Source organism: Podarcis raffonei, chromosome 17 (genome assembly GCF_027172205.1).
Source record: "Podarcis raffonei isolate rPodRaf1 chromosome 17, rPodRaf1.pri, whole genome shotgun sequence".
Lineage (NCBI taxonomy): Eukaryota > Metazoa > Chordata > Lepidosauria > Squamata > Lacertidae > Podarcis > Podarcis raffonei.
Genome location: NC_070618.1, coordinates 29,866,338 through 29,889,319, shown reverse-complemented (window position 1 = coordinate 29,889,319; position 22,982 = coordinate 29,866,338). Strand labels below are relative to the sequence as shown.

Below are 22,982 nucleotides of genomic sequence, written 5' to 3'. Positions count from 1 at the left end.
ATGAGGATTTTTGTCAGCAGAGTGGACAGTTGAGGATGATTGAATGGGGTTGTGGGCAGTTGAAGCAAGGGGCTGCTTCTTTAGGTTCCCCCCACCAAAAATGGACTAGACTTTAACTGATCTTGAAACAGAACCTTACATTTTGCAGCTCTGTGGAATTGCTGCTAAATAGCAGTTGAGTAGTTGCAGAGTGAGCAAACTTTCCTTGCTGATGACAACCACTTGCAGAATGAAAGTAGAAGGTTGCAGAAGAGGCTGGGCATTGTACTACTCATCTGATGAATTCAGTAGATCCTGGGTAAACTTCTTGTATTTCATCCTATTCCATTAGAATCCCTGCTCTCCAAACAAAAAACCTGTATTGCTTGTGAAGTCAGGCCAGCCCTGACAGAGAGTTAAGACAGGCTTCTTTGGAAGAAAGCAGCACCTGCAGTGACTTGCGGGAAGCTCTTGGTACGTCTGAGTTATTCCCCAGAATTAGAATAGGGCTTCAGGCCCAGAGAATATTTTTCTGACTGTAAGAAAATAGGTTCAGGGTGCATTCATTAACAGTGGTGGGGATAAAGATTGTTTAGATGTAAAGTATTATTTTCATTGCAGGAGTTCTTTTTCTGTGCTTCTTATTTATTCAAAGCAAATATAATCTTGACACCAGCCCAAACTTGCTTATAAGAAAAAGTTGTGATTCATTATAGCTTGCCATTTGTCAAAGAACACAATCTAACTGGAAATACTTCTGCACCAACTCTACTTAAACTATTTAGAACTATGCTGTGCTCATGTGTAGCTCCTGTTCATTTTAAAGTGGCTTGCATTGGAAAGCTTCATGCTGAATTGGGACAATAATTTGTAGGAAAGCATTTGCTCAGTATTGGCTCTACTGTGTGCCACCACTCTGAAATCCTGCTTATCTCCCACGACCCAGTCACTAAAGGACCAAACTTGGGCTGAGAATGCTGTTTGAGGATGGGAGCTTGATTTCAATTCCAAAATGCACTTATACCACGACATGTGCAAAAGAAGATTAAGTGGTGCCACACAAAAACAATTATCTTATACTATAAAGACAACAACAGAAAAGAACCACATGTGACAAAACTAGCACATAGACATAAAAACATATTCATCTCTCTTCTTCCCACCCACCACCAGCAGCACTCTTGTGAAATCAACACTAATATTTTATTTCATGGAGGTTTTCTGTGGGTGGGTGGAGGATGACTCTAGTTAGATAAAACATATCCTAGCCTGCTTGTTATTTGCTACTTCAGATTTTCATTTGTTTTAAAAATATGGTTATATTCTTTGTTCTGCTGAATTTAGGGAGGTACGGACAAGCCTCAATCCATTATGATATTCATTTGCACTTTCATCTGGTATTTTCTACTCCGCTGCAGTTGGCTTAATTTGCACAAGTCCATGTTTTGTTTCATCATTTGCTGATGCAGAAATATATGTCTACTTAATGAATAGTTATAACAGACAGCTTGTCTCAGCCATTAACAGATATTTGGATTAACTTCCTGGCATGTTCCCTTTCAGAGTTCATAAAGTGGCTAATAGCCCATCACAAATCTAACTATGGCTGCAACCTAACTATGTCTACTCAGAATTAAGTCCTATTGCATTTAGTGGGGTTTACTCCTAGATAAGTGAGGTTGGGATTGCAGCCACTCTTGCTACTTTGGTTTCACAGTTCAGTATATACTTGTCATCCTATCACATTTTCCTTACTTAGATATCAGAGAGGGACAGTTTAATTATAGGTCAAGAAAGCTTTGGAGTGGGGAGGAAAGGAACTGCAAATTCAATATTTTTGTAAGCCACTTTCTGGTTGGGGTTTTAAAAAATTAAACAATATGTAAATTTTATGAAAGGCATAAATACATAAACAAACAAACAAACAAACAAACACAACTAAATAAATAAATAAATTTTGCTTTTGAAACCAGGTTTTAGGGTGGTAAAAAATGGGTGGTCAAAGCCAGATGGTTCTTCCCACTTTGATAAAAAGCTAGAAATTTAGGAGAAAGCAGAAATGAAATCCACAGGTAACAGAAGGGTTCATTATTGACTCTCTGCAGCAGCAAAAAGAACGAAACCTCAACAGCAGGGTAGAAGGTCAATCTATCCCAGTCTTGGATGAGCTGGCTAAAATCTAATCATTAAGAGGCACTAACTTTTGCCCTGTGAAAAAAATGGAGCAGTTGAACACAAAATTCAATTAAAATATTCCAGTGAATCAAGGCAGATGCCTGGAGTGTATAAGACCCCCTCGAATAAGCAAAGCATGCAGCAATTCCCACATAGCTTCAGAGGGGCAAAACCCGAAATAGCCTGTAAGATAACACAAGTTTCAAAGCAGTATTCATAAATTAAAGAGTGAAGTGGCTAGCTGAGCAGAAGTTGTGATACAGCCCATTTTACACAACTGTTGTTAGTTACCCCACTATCTCACAGCTCCTAAGTGGCAAGTGGTTCCTTAGTCCAAAAAAAGGCCCCGGTGCCTGAGAAAAGGCCTAAACCTTTCAAAATGCAGTCAGGTTCCTTATACATAGGAGCACTGTAGGGATCCCAGGTACACTTTTTTGAAGGCAACTGTGCTAGCCTCTGCCAACTGAGCCTTTGTGGAGAATAGGTAATTACATCCAGAACAAAAAAGCAAGGGCGAACAAACAAAAAGGAAATCTCATTGCAGGGAAAAAGAAAGCTATTTCAAAATGGGAGCCTTTTTATCAGCTCCTAATACTCTTTATAAGGGTCACCAGTGTATGAACCACTGTGGCTGAGTGAGCCCTATTCATAAATGGTAATTGCTGGCATACCAAACAAAGCTGGTAAAAGGCACTCTAAGCAGTTGAAGCCACCTGGACCTCAGGCAACAAAGATTAATCCAGGAGCACACTCAAGCAACATGTCTGGTCCTTCAGGGAGAGTGCAAGCCTCTCCAGAACAGGTAGCTGACCTGTCTCAGACCTGGAAACCATCTACCCACAAGGCTAGTTTTGCTTCAGTTTGTTGTTGTTGTTTAGTCATTTAGTCATGTCCGGCTCTTCGTAACCCCATGGACCAGAGCACGCCAGGCACTCCTGTCTTCCACTGCCTCCCACAGCTTGTTCAAACTCATGTTCATAGCTTTGAGAACACTGTCCAACCATCTTGTCCTCTGTCGTCCCCTTCTGCTTGTGCCATCAATCTTTCCAACATCAGGGTCTTTTCCAGGGAGTCTTCTCTTCTCATGAAGTGGCCAAAGTATTGGAGCCTCGGCTTCAGGATCTGTCCTTCGAGTGAGCACTGCTTCAGTTTATTTGTCCTCAATAGCAAGTCTTGGCCATGTAGCTAGTAGAACTGAGCTGAAAGAATTAAGAACTGCATGTGGAAAAGAGACTTAAACACATAGCAGGGGGAAATTACTAGTACATGTTATCATGTGAAGTTCAGTGGCATTGGGTTACTTTCCAGCAAATTAGTTGGTTTAGAATAATAGTGATAAATCTCTTTGGACCTGAGAGTGTATATTTAATAAGAGATGAGTATCTTTTGAAAGTTTGCCATTTTAGCATATTTTAACAGGTTTCAAATGCTGGTTAGAATGATTTAATGATTTGTGTATTATGCAGTTACTAACCATCTGCAAAGCTGGAAAAATGCATATAATATTTGAAAGAAAATGTCACAATTTGTCATTAAAATTTTGGCACTGAAAACTTTGACCAACTGTTAAAATAGATCATTTTCACTAATGATAAAATCAAATACACTAAATTCCTTTTGCATGTGTGCGTGCACACACACACATAACACATTTAGACAAAAATACTTTTTTCCAGACTGATTCTTTCACAGAGTTAAAATGTAACCACTTTTGAAAACTTCCAAATTATTATTAATTTGTTTATTTACCTAGTAAGAACTCCGCACTCCACCCTGTTGTATGAATTCTGTTTACTGCAGCTGAGGGACTTGCTTGCAATTTAATGCTTGATTTAATGAGGTCTGCCAGGATTTACAAAGCCATTGTATTTTGCAACACTGTATGTGCAAACTATCATTTTGTACAATGCAATCACTGTCTTTTAGATTTTGTTACTTTATAAGTGCTTCTATAATAAAGCCCTTTAGTGAAGCTGAGGCCTTGCTTTTCTGCCATTATCTAAAGCACAATTAAAATGGAGATGTCATATGACTAGTGACAGCTAGTGGGGCTGCTAGGAGGTCACAGGGGTGTGACCAAGTTCTGGTTTTCTCCCTATCCTTTTCCCTTGCAAAGATACTGTAGACACTTAAACATTGCAGTTTTACAAACTGTTACGTTGTTGGCATCTGTCTGTCTTGGGACACAGTGAAGGAGTGCACCTTTGTGGGTAAGGTCAGGCTTTGGAAGGTTGCAGCACCTACTGTGGCTGTAGAGACCACTATGGGAAGAGACAAGTTGTGTTATGGCTGGGGCAGATGAAGGCATCCGTTTGTGCTGCTGTAGATGCACTCTGGTGTTTCTTCTCTCTGAGCTCCTCCCAGCGGTCATTCCTCCTCTGGTCACTGCTATGAATACATGACTTGACTGCCTGTTTCCAGGCACTGTGGTCTTCTGCAAGGAATTCCCACATGGCAGGGTTGATGAAGGTTGCCCACCTTCATGTCACATTTGCAGACATCTTTGTGGCGCAGAGTTGGTCTGCCAATTGGCCTGGTGCCAGAAGCCAGCTCCCTGTAGAGCATGTTAGCACCTTACTAAACTGAAAGGTGACACATGGTCCCATTGGGTTGCCATGCTTACCCACCTAGCAGCCACATTCTGCACAAGAGGCAGCCTCCAGACTGTCTAAGAGGGTGGCTTCACATAGAGCACATTGAAGTAGCCTAATCAAGAAGTCACTAGAGTGTGGACAGCTGAGGCCAGCCTATACTGGTCTAGGAACAACCAAAACTGGGGAAACAGCCTAAGCTGGCATAAGCACTCCTGACCACAGAAGCCACTTGAGACTCCAGTGACTAACTGGAATCCAGGAGTACTATGATCCTGTTCCTTCAGAGGAAGTGCAGCTTCTCCCAATGTAGGTTGTACATCTAATTCTCAGACATGGGAACCACCCACAGGACCAGGATTCAGCCTCATTTTATTGGTCCACTTCCAGCGCTTCACTGCTTCCAGGCACTGGTCCAACACCTTCCAAGCCTCTCCTGATTCAGATTGAATGGAGAGAGAAAGAGCTACATGTCAGCATGTTGATGGCGCCATGTTCCAACTCCACAGATGACAGATAACAGTTTCATATAGCTGTTGAATAGCATAGGAGAGAAAATGGACCCTTGTGGGAGCCCACAGCTCAAAAGGCACAGAACCAAGCAACAATCTCCTAGTACTATTTTCTGGTGATGACCCTGCAGGTAGGAGTGGAACCAATGTGATACAGTGCCTCCAATTCCCACCCCTCTGAGTCATTCCTGAGTCAAGACTCAAAGGGAATTTTCCTCTCGTGCCTAGAACATTTTGGTGTCATTCTACATGTGTGTATAAGTTAGGGTCTAATAAAGAAATGCAAGCTACATTGGGCTCAGATCATGTTTCCAGGGTTCTGTTAGCAAGAAGGGATATTTATCCCAGTCATTGATGGGAAGCCACAAAATACAGATGTTTCTCTCAGATTTGTGAGTTAACAACACCTGCCCACACTTACTTAATTGGCTTGTTACTTTGCAGATATTCTGATTGTCATACAACATTAAATACTGTATAACATTTCACCAATATGGTGTCTTTTGAGTCTTCTTACATGGTGTAGGGGGCAAGAATAAATCCCTTTACATAGCTGTATGACAGAAATGGATTCAGGTTGTAGCTCCAGTGCAGGGGGATGAATGATCTAGGCGGCTTGCCTTTAAGGAGCCTTACACCAAACTCAGACTGCTTCCTTGGTAATGAACATGGTGTATTCAGTTGTGTTCTATAAAGGTCATTGCAGGCTCATGCCTCTCTCTACTGATATGAACTTGCCACCCTTTTAGCATTAAATTCAAAATGGAATAATTGTGGGGGCATGTCATTCACAGGGTCTTCCTCATAGACTTATTTCCTTATCTGAAATGGTCTGCATTAGTCCCAAACTACAGTCCTTCCTAATGCAATGCAAGTGTTTGTTATTATACAGTATCATCAGTGTGTGCGGTGTTTTGAATATTGAAAGAAGGGAGATAACAAAGGGAATCGATGGATGAAAGGAAGAGATCAGTATACAGTAATAGTGTATGAGGGTATAAAGAACTTTTAACTGAGTTAAGATTAAAAAAGGATGTGTACAAAAAATGGAAAAGGGGGGAAACCACCAAAGAGGAATTCAAACAAATAGCCAGCACATGTAGACACAAAGTTAGAAAAGCTAAAGCACAGAATGAACTCAGGCTTGCTAGAGAGGTTAAAAGCAACAAAAAAGGCTTTTATGGGTATGTCCGTAGCAAAAGGAAGAACAAAGAAACAGTGGGGTCACTCAGAGGAGAAGATGGTGAAATGCAAACAGGGGACACAGAAAGGGCTGAACTCCTCAATGCCTTCTTTGCCTCAGTCTTCTCCGATAAAGAAAACAATGCCCGACCTGAAGAATTTGGAGCAAATGATTCAGCAGAGGAAACACAGCCCAGAATAACTAAGGAGATAGTACAAGAATACTTGGCTAGTTTAGATGTATTCAAGTCTCCAGGGCCAGATGAACTGCATCCAAGAGTATTAAAAGAACTGGCAGATGTGATCTCAGAACCACTGGCTGTCATCTTTGAGAATTCCTGGAGAACAGGCGAAGTCCCGGCAGGCTGGAGGAGGGCAAATGTTGTCCCTATTTTCAAAAAGGGGAAAAGAGAGGACCCAAATAATTATCACCCAGTCAGTCTGACATCAATACCAGGGAAGATTCTGGAGCAGATCATTAAGCAAACAGTCTGTGAGCACCTAGAAAGGAATGCTGTGATCACCAATAGTCAGCATGGATTTCTGAAAAATAAGTCATGTCAGACTAACCTGCTCTCGTTTTTTGACAGAATTACAAGCCTGGTAGATGAAGGGAATGCAGTGTATGTAGCCTACCTTGATTTCAGCAAGGCATTCGACAAGGTGCCCCATGATATTCTTGTAAAGAAGCTGGTAAAATGCGGTCTTGACTATGCTACCACTCAGTGGATTTGTAACTGGCTGACTGACCGAACCCAAAGGGTGCTCATCAATGGTTCCTCTTCATCCTGGAGAAGAGTGACTAGTGGGGTGCCACAGGGTTCTGTCTTGGGCCCGGTCTTATTCAACATCTTTATCAACGACTTGGATGATGGACTCAAGGGCATCCTAATCAAATTTGCAGATGACACCAAACTGGGAGGGGTGGCTAACACTCCAGAGGACAGGATCACACTTCAAAACGACCTTGACAGATTAGAGAACTGGGCCAAAACAAACAAGATGAACTTTAACAGGGAGAAATGTAAAGTATTGTACTTGGGCAAAAAAAATGAGAGGCACAAATACAAGATGGGGGACACCTGGCTTGAGAGCAGTACATGTGAAAAGGGTCTAGGAGTCTTGGTTGACCACAAACTTGACATGAGCCAACAGTGTGACGCGGCAGCTAAAAAAGCCAATGCAATTCTGGGCTGCATCAATAGGAGTATAGCATCTAGATCAAGGGAAGTAATAGTGCCACTGTATTCTGCTCTGGTCAGACCTCACCTGGAGTACTGTGTCCAGTTCTGGGCACCACAGTTCAAGAAGGACACTGACAAACTGGAACGTGTCCAGAGGATGGCAACCAAAATGGTCAAAGGCCTGGAAACGATGCCTTATGAGGAACGGCTAAGGCAGCTGGGCATGTTTAGCCTGGAGAAGAGGAGGTTAAGGGGTGATATGATAGCCATGTTCAAATATATAAAAGGATGTCATATAGAGGAGGGAGAAAGGTTGTTTTCTGCTGCTCCAGAGAAGCGGACACGGAGCAATGGATCCAAACTACAAGAAAGAAGATTCCACCTAAACATTAGGAAGAACTTCCTGACAGTAAGAGCTGTTCGACAGTGGAATTTGCTGCCAAGGAGTGTGGTGGAGTCTCCTTCTTTGGAGGTCTTTAAGCAGAGGCTTGACAACCATATGTCAGGAGTGCTCTGATGGTGTTTCCTGCTTGGCAGGGGGTTGGACTCGATGGCCCTTGTGGTCTATTCCAACTCTATGATTCTATGAGGATGTGCAATGTAGTCTAAAGGGTTCAAGAAAAAAAGTTGGGGTATCATGGAAAACTATGCTGTAATTGTGATTAGTACTGGGTATTCTGAAAGCTGTAAGAGAATGCATAGTGGTAAGCAAGAAATGTGATGGAAGAGGCTGCAGAAGGAACTCACAGTAAAGAGGACATTTTCTAAGCTATAGTATTTCCTTGCATTAACATTACCAGGGATTCACCTTACTGCACAGTCTCTCTCACCCTTTCAACAGATGTTCTGCAAGATATCATGGCCACCTAAGAGTCCCAAATTGTTTTGTTTTAAATGGCCCATAATGTTTTTGAAAATGTGTAAGATTGATCATTCAAAAACAAGAGCAATAGTAATCTTTTCATTTAAAACATTGCACAGTTCAGATATCCCTGCTGCACACACCCCTGTTTTTCATTCTAAACAAGAAAAATTATTATTGTGGAGTTTGGTTTGAGTTTAGTCCCATTTTTCTATTATATTAGTCTTTCAACTTCATTCTGTAGTTTCTGGCCTCATTTAAAAAATGACACCTGAGGGAACAAAGGAGAGCAAAATCATAACAAGCTTCCTTTGCTTTTGAGATGCAAGCGAAATGTTTCAGAATTATTTTATTTTCAGTCTTTATTTTTCGGAGGTAAAAATATTGCCCCGAGACTACACAGAATTTGAGGAAAGAAAGGTTACTGTGGTAATGGCCAGGTGCTTTCCTTTTAACAAGGCCAACTTTAAAGGATATAAATTTAGAGCAACAGCATCAGTACCAGTCAGTAGATATTTCAGTACATTAATGAAATGATTTCAAGTGCCTCCCAACAGAATCCTAAACTGCAATATGGAGCAACCTTGCAATGCTTCAGGACCTAAACGCAAACCTTATGCTGCAGTCCCAACAAATATTGACTACATGGTGTAACATTTGGGCTTTTGTTTGGTTCTGAATTTTTCTTTGCAAAAATTTTCAGGCAAAGGCCACCTGAGTTAACTCTTTGTATAATACTTATCAAATACTGTTCTTGGTTAAGCTCTCTGGCTGTCTTTGGTCTATTATGTACATTCAATTAAATCATATTAATTCATCTATTGTTTTTCAATAATATTAAGATAATACAAAATGCTATGTACATAAATTCATAAAACCAGTTAAGCTTCTTTGATCTAAGTATTTATGCAGTTTTTTTGTCTTCCTGTTGCTAAACATGAACACAGCCATTTCTGTGAAATTCCATTGCTATAATAATGGTGTACTCGCTATATTGTGCTCCAGGAATGTTCAACTGATGTGCGTTCTCTTTTCTATTGCAGAAAGACATGGTTAGGCTGGTGTGAACTATGGCCCAGTTCTATTATAGAAGAAGCGTCAGTGCCCCTTACCGAGATCGAATCCCGCTACGCATTGTACGAGCTGAGTCTGAACTCTCACCTCCTGAGAAAGCCTATTTGAATGCTGTGGAAAAAGGAGATTATGCCAGTGTGAAGCAAGCCCTGGAAGAAGCAGAGATATATTTCAAGATCAATATTAATTGCATTGACCCCCTTGGAAGAACGGCTCTTCTTATTGCAATAGAAAATGAGAACCTGGAGCTCATAGAGCTACTTTTGAGCTTTAACGTCTATGTTGGGGATGCTTTGCTACATGCCATCAGGAAAGAGGTAGTTGGAGCTGTTGAGCTGCTGCTAAACCACAAGAGGCCCAGTGGGGAGAAACAGGTATTTTCCAATGGAAGCTTTTTGTCTGTTGATAATTGCTGCTCTAAGTCTCTCTATGTGTGGAGAGGGGGCGATCCTTTTCAGGATCATGGTTGGTGTAGAAAGGCTTAAACCTCCTCTCATGCTGAAGGAAATTAAGGGAGACTGTGCCTCGAATGTATTTTTTTTTTTTTTACCCAATTACCTCATGTGGATGCATCAAATGGTTAGGCCTTTGAAAGGTTTGTATTCCTAAACTGTTCCCAAAAGACCAGTTGTAAAGATCCTAACCCTTAGTGGGAGACAGCTGTGCAGTAACTGAAAAGCACCCAGAGGGATGCATCTGACACATAACTGACATACTTGTCTAATTAATGCATGAAAGGTTTTAGACCAAAGAGTAAGCTGTCCTGCCCGGCTCAGCTCACCTTTGGAGGAGCTAGGTTAGCAAGCCTACTGTTCTCTCCCAGCCTACCTAAGAAGAAGAGGTTTTGAGCAGGTTGCTATAGCTGAGACCACATGGCTCGTACAAGCCATTACTGTGTTCCAATACCAACAATTAGGAACCTACACCACTGTAACTAAGCCAAATTTTACTGCCTGTGCAACTCTTTCTGAATGCTGTATGGAAAAACACATGAATCTGACCTTTGGAGAGTTTGTAAGTAAATAATTTTTAACTTACCTTTTCTATGTTAAGGCAAGAATTTTGGAACTCCCAAGGCCATATTTTAAAGGTCTATTTCCATCATTTGCTTCGCTGCATATTTTGTGTTTTTAAATCTCTTTTTGGGTTCTCTCACCAAAGTGTACTTGCCCCAAACTTGGATCTTGGCAACCAGAAAGTCTCCTTTGTATATACAGTGGTACCTCGGTTTACGAACTTAATCCGTTCTGGAAGTCCATTCTTAAACCGAAACCGTTCTTAAACTGAGGCGCACTTTCCCTAATGAGGCCTCTTGCCGCTGGTGTCATTTTACCATTCGGCTTCCATTCTTAGACAGAGGTAAAGTTCCCAAACTGGGACACTACTTCTGGTTTTGTGGAATTCATAAACCAAATAGTTCGTAAACAGGGCTGTTCTTAAATCAAGGTACCACTGTACCTATATTTTCCCTTGCTACCAGCAGTTCCCAAGCCCTGCTTTAGAGTATCCAGTATCCAACATTTGTCAAGGTCCTCTTGTGCCTCTCTGTTCCTGCTTCTGATGAGAATACGGTAGTTTGAATGTCAGAGCCCTTGGGTGAGAGTCAGCCAATGAGGCAGGAGGAGAGAAGTGGCTTAATATGCAGAAGTGGACAGCCTGCTGTGCCACAATGTGTGTATCCAGAATGGCAGTAATACCATAGGAGAAGAGTGGAGGATTATAGTAAAGTGCTATGCAAAGCTGATAGGTGCTCTACTCCCTGAAATGTTGAGAAAGGTGTGGTGAAGGCAGATTGGTAAGTGAGATTACTGCAAAAAGTAGCTCTGAGGTTGCAGCAAATGCTGCTCTGTGTCAGTCAGAAACACTGGGAAGAGTCCTAGCAAATAGAAAATCCAAGCATGTATAGAAGGCAAGAGAGATAATATAAGACCTGCATCCCTGAATGATGTGCTAGAACATTTTTGTGTAGAGATTAGAAATAGATGTAAGTTTCTGGTCTTTTCTTGTCTGCTTTAATTTTCATACATTATCAGGCACTGTTAAAATATTGAAATGAACAGCATATTGAAATGTCTGGGGGCATTTCACAATGCATAAGGTATCATTTAATTACACTATCTTGTTCTCATTGTGGATTCAGTAGTGAAAGAGGAGTAAAACGTATAATTCATTTCTTCAATAGCATAATAAGAGCTCATTGTTGTATTGTGAAAGCATTCAATGTATCATCCCTGTTTTTGCACTGCTGCAATGCTATGCAGTCTGAATGGAAGGGAATAATCAATTCCCCTTTGGAATTCTCCCCCCCCCCTTTATTATCTTTCCATTTTTTTGGAAGAGAGAACAGGAAAAATCTCTGTATCCTCTTCTAAATATTATTCATACAGAATACTACATTGCTTGTTTTGTATCCTGTAATTTCAGACCTCATATATTCTTCTGTGACTCAAAATTCCAGTAATAATTCTACATAAGTAAAACCTCTCCCTAAGAAAGAACCCAGAATGAACCTTACCAAAGCTGCAAAATTCCTGAAACACGTTGTTGTTGTTGTTGTTGTTGTTGTTGTTGTTGTTGTTTTTAACTGTCTTTTACTTTTTACTTTGCTCTGGAGTTATGAATGGGCTCTGTATATGCCACAATTCCGCAGGAGTACAGGAAGAGCTCAGAACATGACATTGAACATATAATTTCTTTATGAAATCTCAGAAGCCAGGAGGAAGGACCAATCTGAATAATAATTCCAGTAGATGGAAGAGGGCTTGAATTATGTAAAAACAGCAAACATTGCAGAATACATTATGCATAAGAGAAAATATACAAATATATTAATTTGCTTATTTAATACATAATATAAAATCCAACTTTCCTTGGGGCACAGTTTGGATTGCAGAAAGTTAATTTTTAAAATACTGAGTTACATACTTCTCGGTACACAGAAACGGCAGATAATTAAACTTAGGACAAAGCACATAGCGCAACTCAGCCACAGTTAAGCACATTTAAATCCTTCCAGTTGGTGCATTAATGTGTGCTTACATGTCTTCCATTGACTTCAGACTGACATATAAATGCTTGTATTTGTCTGGCTTATGCCCATTTTTTTTTAGTAGGATGGAAACAAACTATGAAACTTCTCTCGTATGAAATGCATTCTCAACTCCACAATCCTTATAAAGGATGGGCCACTCTCTCTATATATTTTCATCCCTGAAAATTAGTACAGCTCCAAGGTTTCAACCAATCTTAATCTTGCCTGAATAGGGCATGTTTTGGATGCATAAGTCCTACTTGTGTGAATGTGTGAGTGAAAAGGGGGAAGCGTTTGTTTGTACCTATGGTCTGTAGGAGGTGTGTGTGTACAAAATAAATATGAATACAGTGGTACCTCAGGTTAAGTACTTAATTCGTTCCGGAGGTCCGTACTTAACCTGAAACTGTTCTTAACCTGAAGCACCACTTTAGCTAATGGGGCCTCCTGCTGCTGCTGCGCCACCAGAGCCCAATTTCTGTTCTCATCCTGAAGCAAAGTTCTTAACCTGAGGTAATATTTCTGGGTTAGCAGAGTCTGTAACCTGAAGCGTATGTAACCTGAAGCGTATGTAACCTGAGGTACCACTGTATGTTAGTTGTGTGTGTGTGGTCTGTGTGGGAGATATGCACTTGGGCAGAGAGAAAGGGAGAAATGTATGCGTGAAGTGTATATATATGACTGAGTGAGGCATGGATACATCTGTGGTCTGTATGTGAGTAGTGAGTGTGCATGAGAGGGTCTGAGGCTCCTTGTGGCATGGATCTTGGAGCAGCTGCTGTAGTTGCACCATTATAATCCAGCTCTGATTTAGTCTCGCACTCAAAGTCATGCAGTTTCTCTATGCATAGAGAAGGCTCCCTGTTTCAGGCATTATGCTGAATGCAATGACAGCAATGATGGGAGCAGGAAAAGCAGTATGAGTTTGAGCATGGGGCTAAGCACATGACCCTGAATGCCTCCTGAACACACTTTCCTTCTACCTGAGAGTAACATGACTCGTACACACCTAATTCATATCAGCAACTCCCCTCACAGGATATGTGTGTCATCCTCCAAACTTCATTGGTCAATGTTAAATAGATATACTTCCATCAAGGGACCATCTCAGTTAGTTTTCTATATGGCCAAATAATGCTTTGTTTGGAGTTTGATTCTATAATGTCTCTGGTATGTAGCTAGATAATTAAAGAAGCATGCTAAAGTTGTAACAAATGCTGCTCTAGAAAAATTAGAACTGGTTCATAGCAAGTGCACATAGAAATGGACTCGGGAACAAACATCCAAGACCAAAATAAGTTAAAATACTTCCCTTCACAAGCAAGAATAACTCAGAGTTCCAGCACAAAGAATGACATGCAAATAGTAGCAATATATCAAATCGCAGCATATAAACAACACAGAACAAGGCTTTGCAGAACTGAGACACTTGATCTTTACAACAGCTTACCTATCTGAGTGCAAACAAGTTTTGAGTTACGCAGAGAGCTAAAAATGTGTTCAAATGTGATATATATATTGCACAGTTTGATGTGTACAAGAATGTCTGATTTATTACACATATCCTTATTTATGTTCAGAGTTGATTGCTGGCTAGCACAACTAAATGAAAGAAGGAAGCTATGTAAATCAAAGCCAAAAAAAGGATATCAGGCTACATCAAAATACTGCAGTAAATCCTAACTATGAAGTGAGATACATATTTCCATATATCATATATACTTTTCAGTGTTGGGTTTGAGTGCCTGAAGAGGGCTGTCTGGCACTCCTGAACCCAGTGTTAAGCTTCTCTCTTCCCAATCAAGCAACAAAGCCTAGAAGTCCTACTTGCTGCTGTCACTTGCAAATTTCAGCCTTGTTTGTCCCGTCCTTATTAATGGTGGGTTAGGGAAAAACAACCACTTTGTTCTCCATATGCCCAGTTGTCCTTTGTTGTGTGGTTCCCAAGTGCAAACCCCATACTGTACAAGGGATTTTGACAAGTGGGCAGCTCCACCTACCTGTCAACTTTGACCTGCAATGTTGATACTGATAAGGATCAGGCCCTTCAAGCCAAAAAGGTTCCCCACTACTTACACTGAACAAAATCATTTGATTTGTTGCAAACCCTAGGAAACAGTAGTGAATTGGGCTAGGAACATGAACAAGTGTTGAAGAGGTTAACTCACTTTTAAGTGACTGTTTGGTTCTGGATACATTATGGATATGTGTAGGTAAACAAAACAAAACAACACAAAATAAAACCTTGCACTCCATAGAGAGCTGGGCTGAATGTTATTAAGTTTCAATTTCTGCCAAAAGAAAGACACCATCCCAAAAAATATTTGGAGTAGAATAGCCACTTTTTCCCCATTCACTTTTCATGGAGCATCTGCTTAACAGCTCCAAAATAGATACAAAATTTATTTATATGTAGATAAACTATTGCACTGTTTTCTTGGCCCATAACATTGCTCTGATCATTTCCTTCTCGGTGACTTATAGCTCCCTTCTAGAAATCAACTTTTGCACTTTAACCCTCCCATTTGAGCGTAGTGCTGATAATGCCAAGGTCATGGGTTTGATCCCCATATGGACCACCTACATATTCCTACATTGCAGGGGGTTGGACTAGATGACCCTTAGGGTCCCTTACAACTCTATAATTCTATGATTCTATTGCTCTTTTCAAATAGCATTGCCTTTATAGCCATTGTAATCAACTACCTCATAAGTTGCAATGTGGGGAGGAGAAAATTATGAATGGGAGTGCAGTGGAAGGGGGACAGAATAATTAACTCTCTTTTAGCACTACGGTTTCTCCCTTGCTGCTGCTGCTGTTGCTTTGGTACCATTTTACTCCTTGGCTGCTTCATTCGCTTTCCTATATTGCTCACACAAAGGACCACTACCAATCAGGGATTAAATAAAAGAGGTTAATGCCACAATGGGTTAAATACACACTGCATTACTGTTTTGTATTTTATTATTGAAAACTTTTAACCATTTAAAAAAAGATTTCTGTCCACCACAGAGGCACCTTGCCCCAAATTCCTTGCTCTGAAGGACTCCTGGCCCTTTCTCAGTGAGACAGAGGGAAGAGGGAGCTTGGGGCCAAGGTACAGCCAGCACAAATGCCACATTAGCCACAGCAAAGCACTAAACGTTCCAGAGTGTGTGTGAATAAACAGGGTGATGGCATCGATGCTACCTGCCTCAGACAGACATTCAGCGACGCGGACTTATAAAAAATATTGGGGGGGCCCGGGAAAGCTCATGAATAATAAATAAGCTCATGAATATGCAAATAAAGTGGCGCCGCCTCCTCGTGAGCGAATAGGGGAGAGCGTGCTGCGCCTATTAATCAGCTCCAAAGGAAATTGGGTGGAGCTTTTGCTCGGGAGGGAGGGCAGGAGGCATGCAGCCCGCCCCCCCTGTGCATTTTGGGCTGGGGGAGGGGCGGCGATGGCGCTCTGCTGGAGGGGCGCCGGAGATTATTGGGGGGGCGGAGCCCCCCCAAACGAATTTTTGAGGGGGCTCGGGCCCCCTCAAGCCCCATGGAGTCGGCGCCTATGCAGACATTCAATGTTTTGTACCACCTCTGACCTACAGCTTTGCTCTGATAGACGCCACAGACTTTGTAGACATGAATTATAATTATACTTCCTTCAAAATGGGCAAAAGCAGCCCCCTTTCTTGTTCTAATAATAGCTACTATTTATTCCCCTGGGTGGGTGCAAGATGGAGAGAGAACAAACAAAACTCAGCAGCATTTGCAGTGATTAAGGTGCTGCACTACTTTGCAGTGGTCTGTACTCCCATGGACTGTTCCATCTTTGGCTGTGCTGCTGCAATGGATCAACTGTTCTGGGGATGTTTTCCAGTCACTTGCTTCTACGGAGTGTTATTTCTATGGAGAATTTCAAAGGCACTCATCTTTCATGGAAACACTGTCCAAACCTTCCCAGATTGCTCAAGCCCAGATTTATTATTTATATTTAGTGCACATGATCCTGGATTTCATGACCCTGAACCTGAACAACAGCCAGAACCCTGGCACAAAGGAGGAGGAAGGAGCTGGATCAAGAAGACCAGTCATGCAAGCAGTGAAGATGCTGAACCCAGCATCAGGCCCTGACACAGAACCTGAGCTGAAGTTCTGTGCCAGGCTTTGGGAAGCGGGTGTAAGACTCTTACAGGGTCCTAGAGCCCTCTTGCTTCCTTCTCAAAGCTCAGTAAGTTTTTGCACAGCTTTGGGAAAGGAAGCAGGAGGACTCCAAGACCTTTACTGGGAACCAGTGGCGCTGCCCTAAAACCACCTCTGCCTTACATCAGCTGTAAGGAAGCTGAAAAAGCTGACATGATTAGCCTCTTAGCTCATTATTAATGTTCATGGAAGAAGCCACAGAGAGAGAGGTAGAAGGAATGGCTCTTTTATAGTCTGCATCTCTGGTTGTTTTTACTTTCTGGACTGTTTTATTGTCGAACAAAATGAACAAGTTATAAGGTGCTAGAAGATCTAGCTATCAATTAGTGTTCGTATTTTCAGCGAACAATCTAACTTTGTATTGATTTTACTATAGTTTAAATGCCATCTAGTGTTTAAATGAGGCATTTCATTTTTGAAAAGATCTTTGTACAATTTAAATCCAAGTCACTAAGGCTAATCTTTATAATGTATTTTGCAGCTATTTCAATTACAACCTATTTTACAGTTTATGATTGCGATTATTTTGCCCTGTAGCATTAATTACCTTTTTTTAGCCAATAAGCCACTATTTATGATAAGTACTTTGCCATATGACCTGGTTTTATTATTTTGGATCTCTATGAAGTTTTTAGTATGACAGAGCCCAGTTTTTTCTGCAGTAGCATTAGAAGTTCTATTCTGAAGGCCCTGGATGGTTTTCCATCTAGTTTGTTATCACAGCACAGATGACTCCTGCATCTATTCTCTTAAATTATCACTTCATATGTTGCCCAAGCTGCAACACTACATTAACACCTGCAATATTGTAACACTTTGCTACACAAAACTGCCACTAGCAATGACTTGTTAGCCCTCTTTGATAGGTGAGAGTACAGCAATTTGGGCAATGCCCAAGTGGTTCAAAATTTTAATCCCATCTTGGCCACACTTCATTGCGTTAAAATGTGTAGCTTGCCCCCACATGTCTGCCAGCCAAGATCCATTTAGGCAGAAATAGCAGGGCGTCAACCTCGGGTCTTTTGCATTCAGAGTTTATGCTCAGTCATTGAGTTATAGACCCTTAGAATCGCACTGTGCCATTAAAATTAGTGACTCATGTCCTGCAGGCATGGTTGGAGTCAGTTCTGGATTGACACAGAAGAAAAGGTTCAAACAAGCTGGTTCAGAATATTGTATTCAGATGCCTCTATTTTCTTCAGTTGTCCATTACTTTACTGAAGTATTCCCAACTGGCCTTCTTTATTACTTTACTTTTAAATCTACCTCTCTTTCTCCCAGCCACTAAGGCCCTCCAAGCTGCTCACAATAAATATCTACATAATGTTACACACTACCCCAGTCTCTGGGTGGTGCAAGATTCCAGGGGTCCAGGGTCTGTATTTCCTTTGGAAATGAGACACAGCAGAGACTTTGTGGTGTCCTTTTGATATATGGCGCATATATATATATATATGGTTTATACATATATACAACCTGAGGCTATGATGTGGGTTGGGAGGGGGTTTCCAGCATTACACTTTAAGAGGGTCCTGTGTCTCCCATTGCTGCAGCCTTGGATTCAAACTGTCAGTTCATATTGTGTTCTGACCGCCCCCCCTTCAAATTGCCGCATTTAACAGACTGCAACCGCTTTCCCCCAGGTCACATAATCACCCCTGCAGTCCTGAACTCAACTTTGCTATCTATCACTCCATGGAACGAGGGGCTCCGTCCCCTTGCTGTCTGGCACAGCCTATATCTTCCTAATGGCTCTTCACCTTCCCTTTTTTCTCCCTGATGGTTCTTCTCCCGGGTGATTTCCTGAATGGGAAAGCTAGTTTGGCCTGTATTTTTCCTAAATCCAGCATCTGGCAGCCCATTTCAATACTCCAAGCATTATTTGAACTCCCAACACCAATTAGACCCAGCAGCTATTAGACACAGGCATTTAGGGGAGTCAAAGCACCCACAAACCCATCACAATAACAACAAAAACCATGTAAAATTCAAATCCATATAGCAGGAAGATAATGTTACATCCATTTGTAAAATCCCTGCTAAATCCCTTGACCTACTGTTCTTATTTTTGAAGATGGGTGAACAACATTAAATAGAAAATTAGCAACTTTGCAGCCAGTCCTCATTACAAATTAAACAGATTCCTTATTCAAGGGCAACATAACAATGGTTTCTATAGTGGTGAAAAGCACAGCTATGATGAAGATTATCCACTAGTTGGCCTCCTGATGAATATGTATTATTTTTGGAATTCAATTATCTTCTCTTTGTTATGCTTTTCGCACATCCTGCTGGCAACTGGAGTTGTGATAATGTAAGAAATTAGCTACTTTGCATGTCAAATATTGCCCAGCTGATCACACATTATTTTTCCCTTGACAGAATCTGTTTCATGTGGCAAAAACAGCAAACTTAGGGCATATACCAACATGTCTGCAGTAGCAGGGTTTATTTATTTTTTATTTTTAAAGAGAAAATGAGGGATGTGTATATTCACATGTAAAAGATGAGATGAGTGCATGGCAGTACTGGTTACGCTGCCATTTTCGCTGCCCTCCATCAAGTCTGCTCGCTGATTTGCTCAAAGACTCCTACAAATCAAGATGGTATCAGTACCTCGAAAAAAAGATTGAATCTTTAGGCATCGAGCTGGAGCCCCTGTACAATTCTAATGAGCAATACATTTTCCATAATATCCTAACTAGACTAAAGGATGTCGAGAGGCAAAATATTATGGCAGCTGTAAACAAAATTTGTTCGCCCATATTCTATGATTTAAATATCTTAGATAACAGAGCCAATTACGTCACCAAATTAATAATTCCAGCCCAACGTAGGGCCTTTATGCTGGCCCGTTTGAATGTTTTTCCCTCAGCATTTGTCAGGGGAAGATATCAAAACATCCCCAGAAACAAGAGATTCTGCAGATGTTTTATGAATGTCCCGGACACGGTAGAGCACATTCTCTTTCAGTGCCCATTGTACAGTACGCTCCGTCAACGCGTGCTGTCCCCTCTTTTGGGTGGCCTGGAGCCCCAACAAGGTGAATGTGTGGGATTCTGCCTATCCGACGTTGACCAAAGGGTAACGGCGGGGGTAGCCGAGTTTTTGGTAGTAGCCCTCCAAGGAGCGGGTTAGCAAGGAAAACCACTGATTTTATATGTATATATATATATATGTATGTAGCCAACTGCTGCCTTTCTGTATATATCTCAAGGCTTTTATATGTTACTTTCTCTTTTATCGTTTTATTTGTATAATGCCTAATAAAGGTTTGAATAAGTAAGTAAGTAAGTGAGATGAGTGCATGCCAGGAATCTGAAAAAGCTGTAGAATATGCTAGACTGCTGTTGAAAGTCATGCCCAATTACCTGGAACAGGGGTTGCCAACTTTTTCTGGGCAAAAGGGCACATTAGGAATTTTGACAACAACAAGAAGAATCTTTATTACAGCCGTAGGACAGCGAATTTTGTCAAAATGTTGTAAGTCACCAAGTGGCTGTCAGAGGCATGGCATAACACAAAATGGCTGTCATGGGAATGTGATGTGACATAAAATTAGAGTGCACTTACTCCTCCTGCTTCACTAACCTACAGACAGCCTAATGTTTACTGTAGAAAGTTAGCTGTGTTCTGCTGGTCCTGATTGGGGAGATCACACAATATGGATTTCACACACAAACCCATGAGCGCGTGCACACACAGATGCTGTTGCTGTCTGATAACAAGAAGGATCATTCCCTAGTACCAGGAAATATACATGAAATGGGTGCTCTGCCAGCAGTGGATTTAGAACAGTTCAGGCAATTCCCTCTCACAGGGCACCGAGCCGAGGGGGCACAAAACAAAAATAACAATATTGCCTATATTTACATGGGGACCTACTGAGAAGATCCATAAAAAAGCAACGCTACCAAAGGAATTATTGTGAAAATAAGAAATATTTGGGTGCGAGTGCACAAGATTTTGTCCTTGCTCAGGACCCCATATTACCAAAGTCTGCCCCTGACATCATATGCACATGACAAGGCCCCCAATGTCGGTTGGAGCTCGGTGCCTCTGATGTACAACATCCATCAACTGAACTTAACCTCTAACTGAACAAGCTAACAAACAGCCTTGCTTTTAAGATTCTATTAATCTTACAGATACAGTAATATAGATCATGCTGTACGTGAGCAAAGGGGTAGCAGAACAGGAGAGAGAAGGCATAGAAACGGGGATGATCTATGTGGAAGGAAGAGTTGAGAAAAGCTAGTAGAGGGGGGAGAAGGGAAAGGGGTGAAAATGGGGGTGCAAAGAAGGTTGGAAAAAGGGAGTAGAAGACACAAGAATGGGGGTGGAGATGAAATCAGGGGCATGAAAGGGTCTGCAGAATAGGAGGGGATGGTGACTTCATAATTGGGCAGAAGGTGGAAAGGTTGGTTAGTATTCATTGCAGTGTGCAAGAAGAGGAAGATGCAGGAGGTCACCATGAAAGTGGCTTGTGTACAAGGAGGTGGGGGTGTTGCACAAAAGCTGAGGAAGAAGGAGGGATGGGTTGGTGGGGCAATAAAATAGACATGGCTTCACAAATGGGCTTAAGAAGGTGAAAAGCAAGCATTACAGTTGCATGGGGTAAGAAGGGCAAGCTCTAGGGGTTTAACGTGATGAGGAACAGCAAGAGGATTGGCACGTGGAGTTGACAGGCGTGCGATCTCTAGTATTAAATAAAAATTTACCTATCCTCCTCAAACCTGACTTCTGAACTGTCAGGTTTATGAATTAAACTTAACCCCTTCCTATATTCATTAGATATCTGCCAACCTTCTGCAAATTTATCTTGCCTTAGCCTTTTTTTAAAGTCATGTCCAAAAACATAGCCACATTAATAATTTAAAAAGCAGGTGGAGGACAGTTAGTAGTTAGTGGCTACTGCCAGAGAATCTAAATGAATCAATATGCTCAGAAACAGTATACCTCTGGTGCTACTTTTGAGGATGATTACCAGAGGAAAATATTTTGAAAAAAAATAGAAATGAAGAAATTTAAGATGATTATTATTATTGTATAGGCACAGCAAACAAAGAGAATTTTCTTCCAAAAGAGCCCTACATTTGCTAATCAATTAAAGGCTGATTTGCACAATACAGTGGTACCTCGGTCGCTTCAGGTTACAGACGCTTCAGGTTACAGACGCTTCAGGTTACAGACTCCGCTAACCCAGAAATAGTACCTCGGGTTAAGAACTTTGCTTCAGGATGACAACAGAAATCATGCGGCGGTGGCGCAGCGGCAGTGGGAGGCCTCATTAGCTAAAGTGGTACCTCAGGTTAAGAACAGTTTCAGGTTAAGAACAGACCTCCAGAACAAATTAAGTTCTTAACCCAAGGTACCACTGTATATTTTTGGCTACATGAATCAGCTACAGTATATAGTTGAAACTGAATAAATGCAGATGTAGACTGGACAATTATGCATATGGTCAGCAATGATTGCTTTAATCTTAATGGCATTTTTCCTAACTACCATGAGAAATTGCTGTTGAGCATGTTACCTGATGCACACATAATATAGATGCCCACACAGGCTCCTTCCATAATTGGGATTACCCTCAAATCAGCTTCCACAACCATCTTGGAAATTGCTAGAAAAATTGCAGACAGCCGCAGACACCTTGGGGTGAAAGACTAAAGCCTTATATGTGTGCTTCTGCAGGAATAATGGCATGAGGGAGAACTGGGACAACATTTTGAAGCTCCACCTCCCTCCACCATGTCATGTTCTTGTTTTCAGCCCTCCATGTGCTTGAGGGCAGAATTGTGAAATGGGGCACCTCCTATATTCTTAGAGGTTCCCTCCACAGTTTAGAAGCCCTGCTTTAGAGGTTTGCCCTCCAGCTCACGGAGGGCTATAAACAGGGCAAAAGGGATGCACCAGAGGGACTGGGGCATAACTCTGTGCCCCTGATCTCCCTTATCATGAATACCAAACAGGGTTTATTTGCTGCTCCACTCTGTATTTCAATTCAGCCTTCCTTTTTAGAAGAATGTGACTGCAAATATTGTAAGCAAAACAAGAACACTTCATTCTGACAAACCTATCTGAGAATGCTCTCTGGAATGTCAATAACGTTCCCCCTTCACACTAAGACAGATAGGTCTTTATTTATGATGTTATGCCAGGGAAACAATCATAATTGAGGAGACTGTGAGTCACATCCAGAT

General features: G+C 41.4%; 1 protein-coding gene across 3 annotated transcripts in view; it reads left to right on the top strand.

Moving 5' to 3' along the window:
• TRPC4 (transient receptor potential cation channel subfamily C member 4) overlaps positions 1-22,982 on the top strand; it is a 70,267-nt gene that overhangs the window by 4,975 nt on the left and 42,310 nt on the right. For all 3 annotated transcript variants that reach the window (XM_053371547.1, XM_053371546.1, XM_053371545.1), the window contains exon 2: positions 9,529-9,933. In XM_053371547.1, coding sequence (XP_053227522.1) covers positions 9,556-9,933 — 378 coding nt within the window. In that variant the 5' untranslated portion in view covers positions 9,529-9,555. The remainder of the gene's footprint in view (positions 1-9,528; positions 9,934-22,982) is intronic.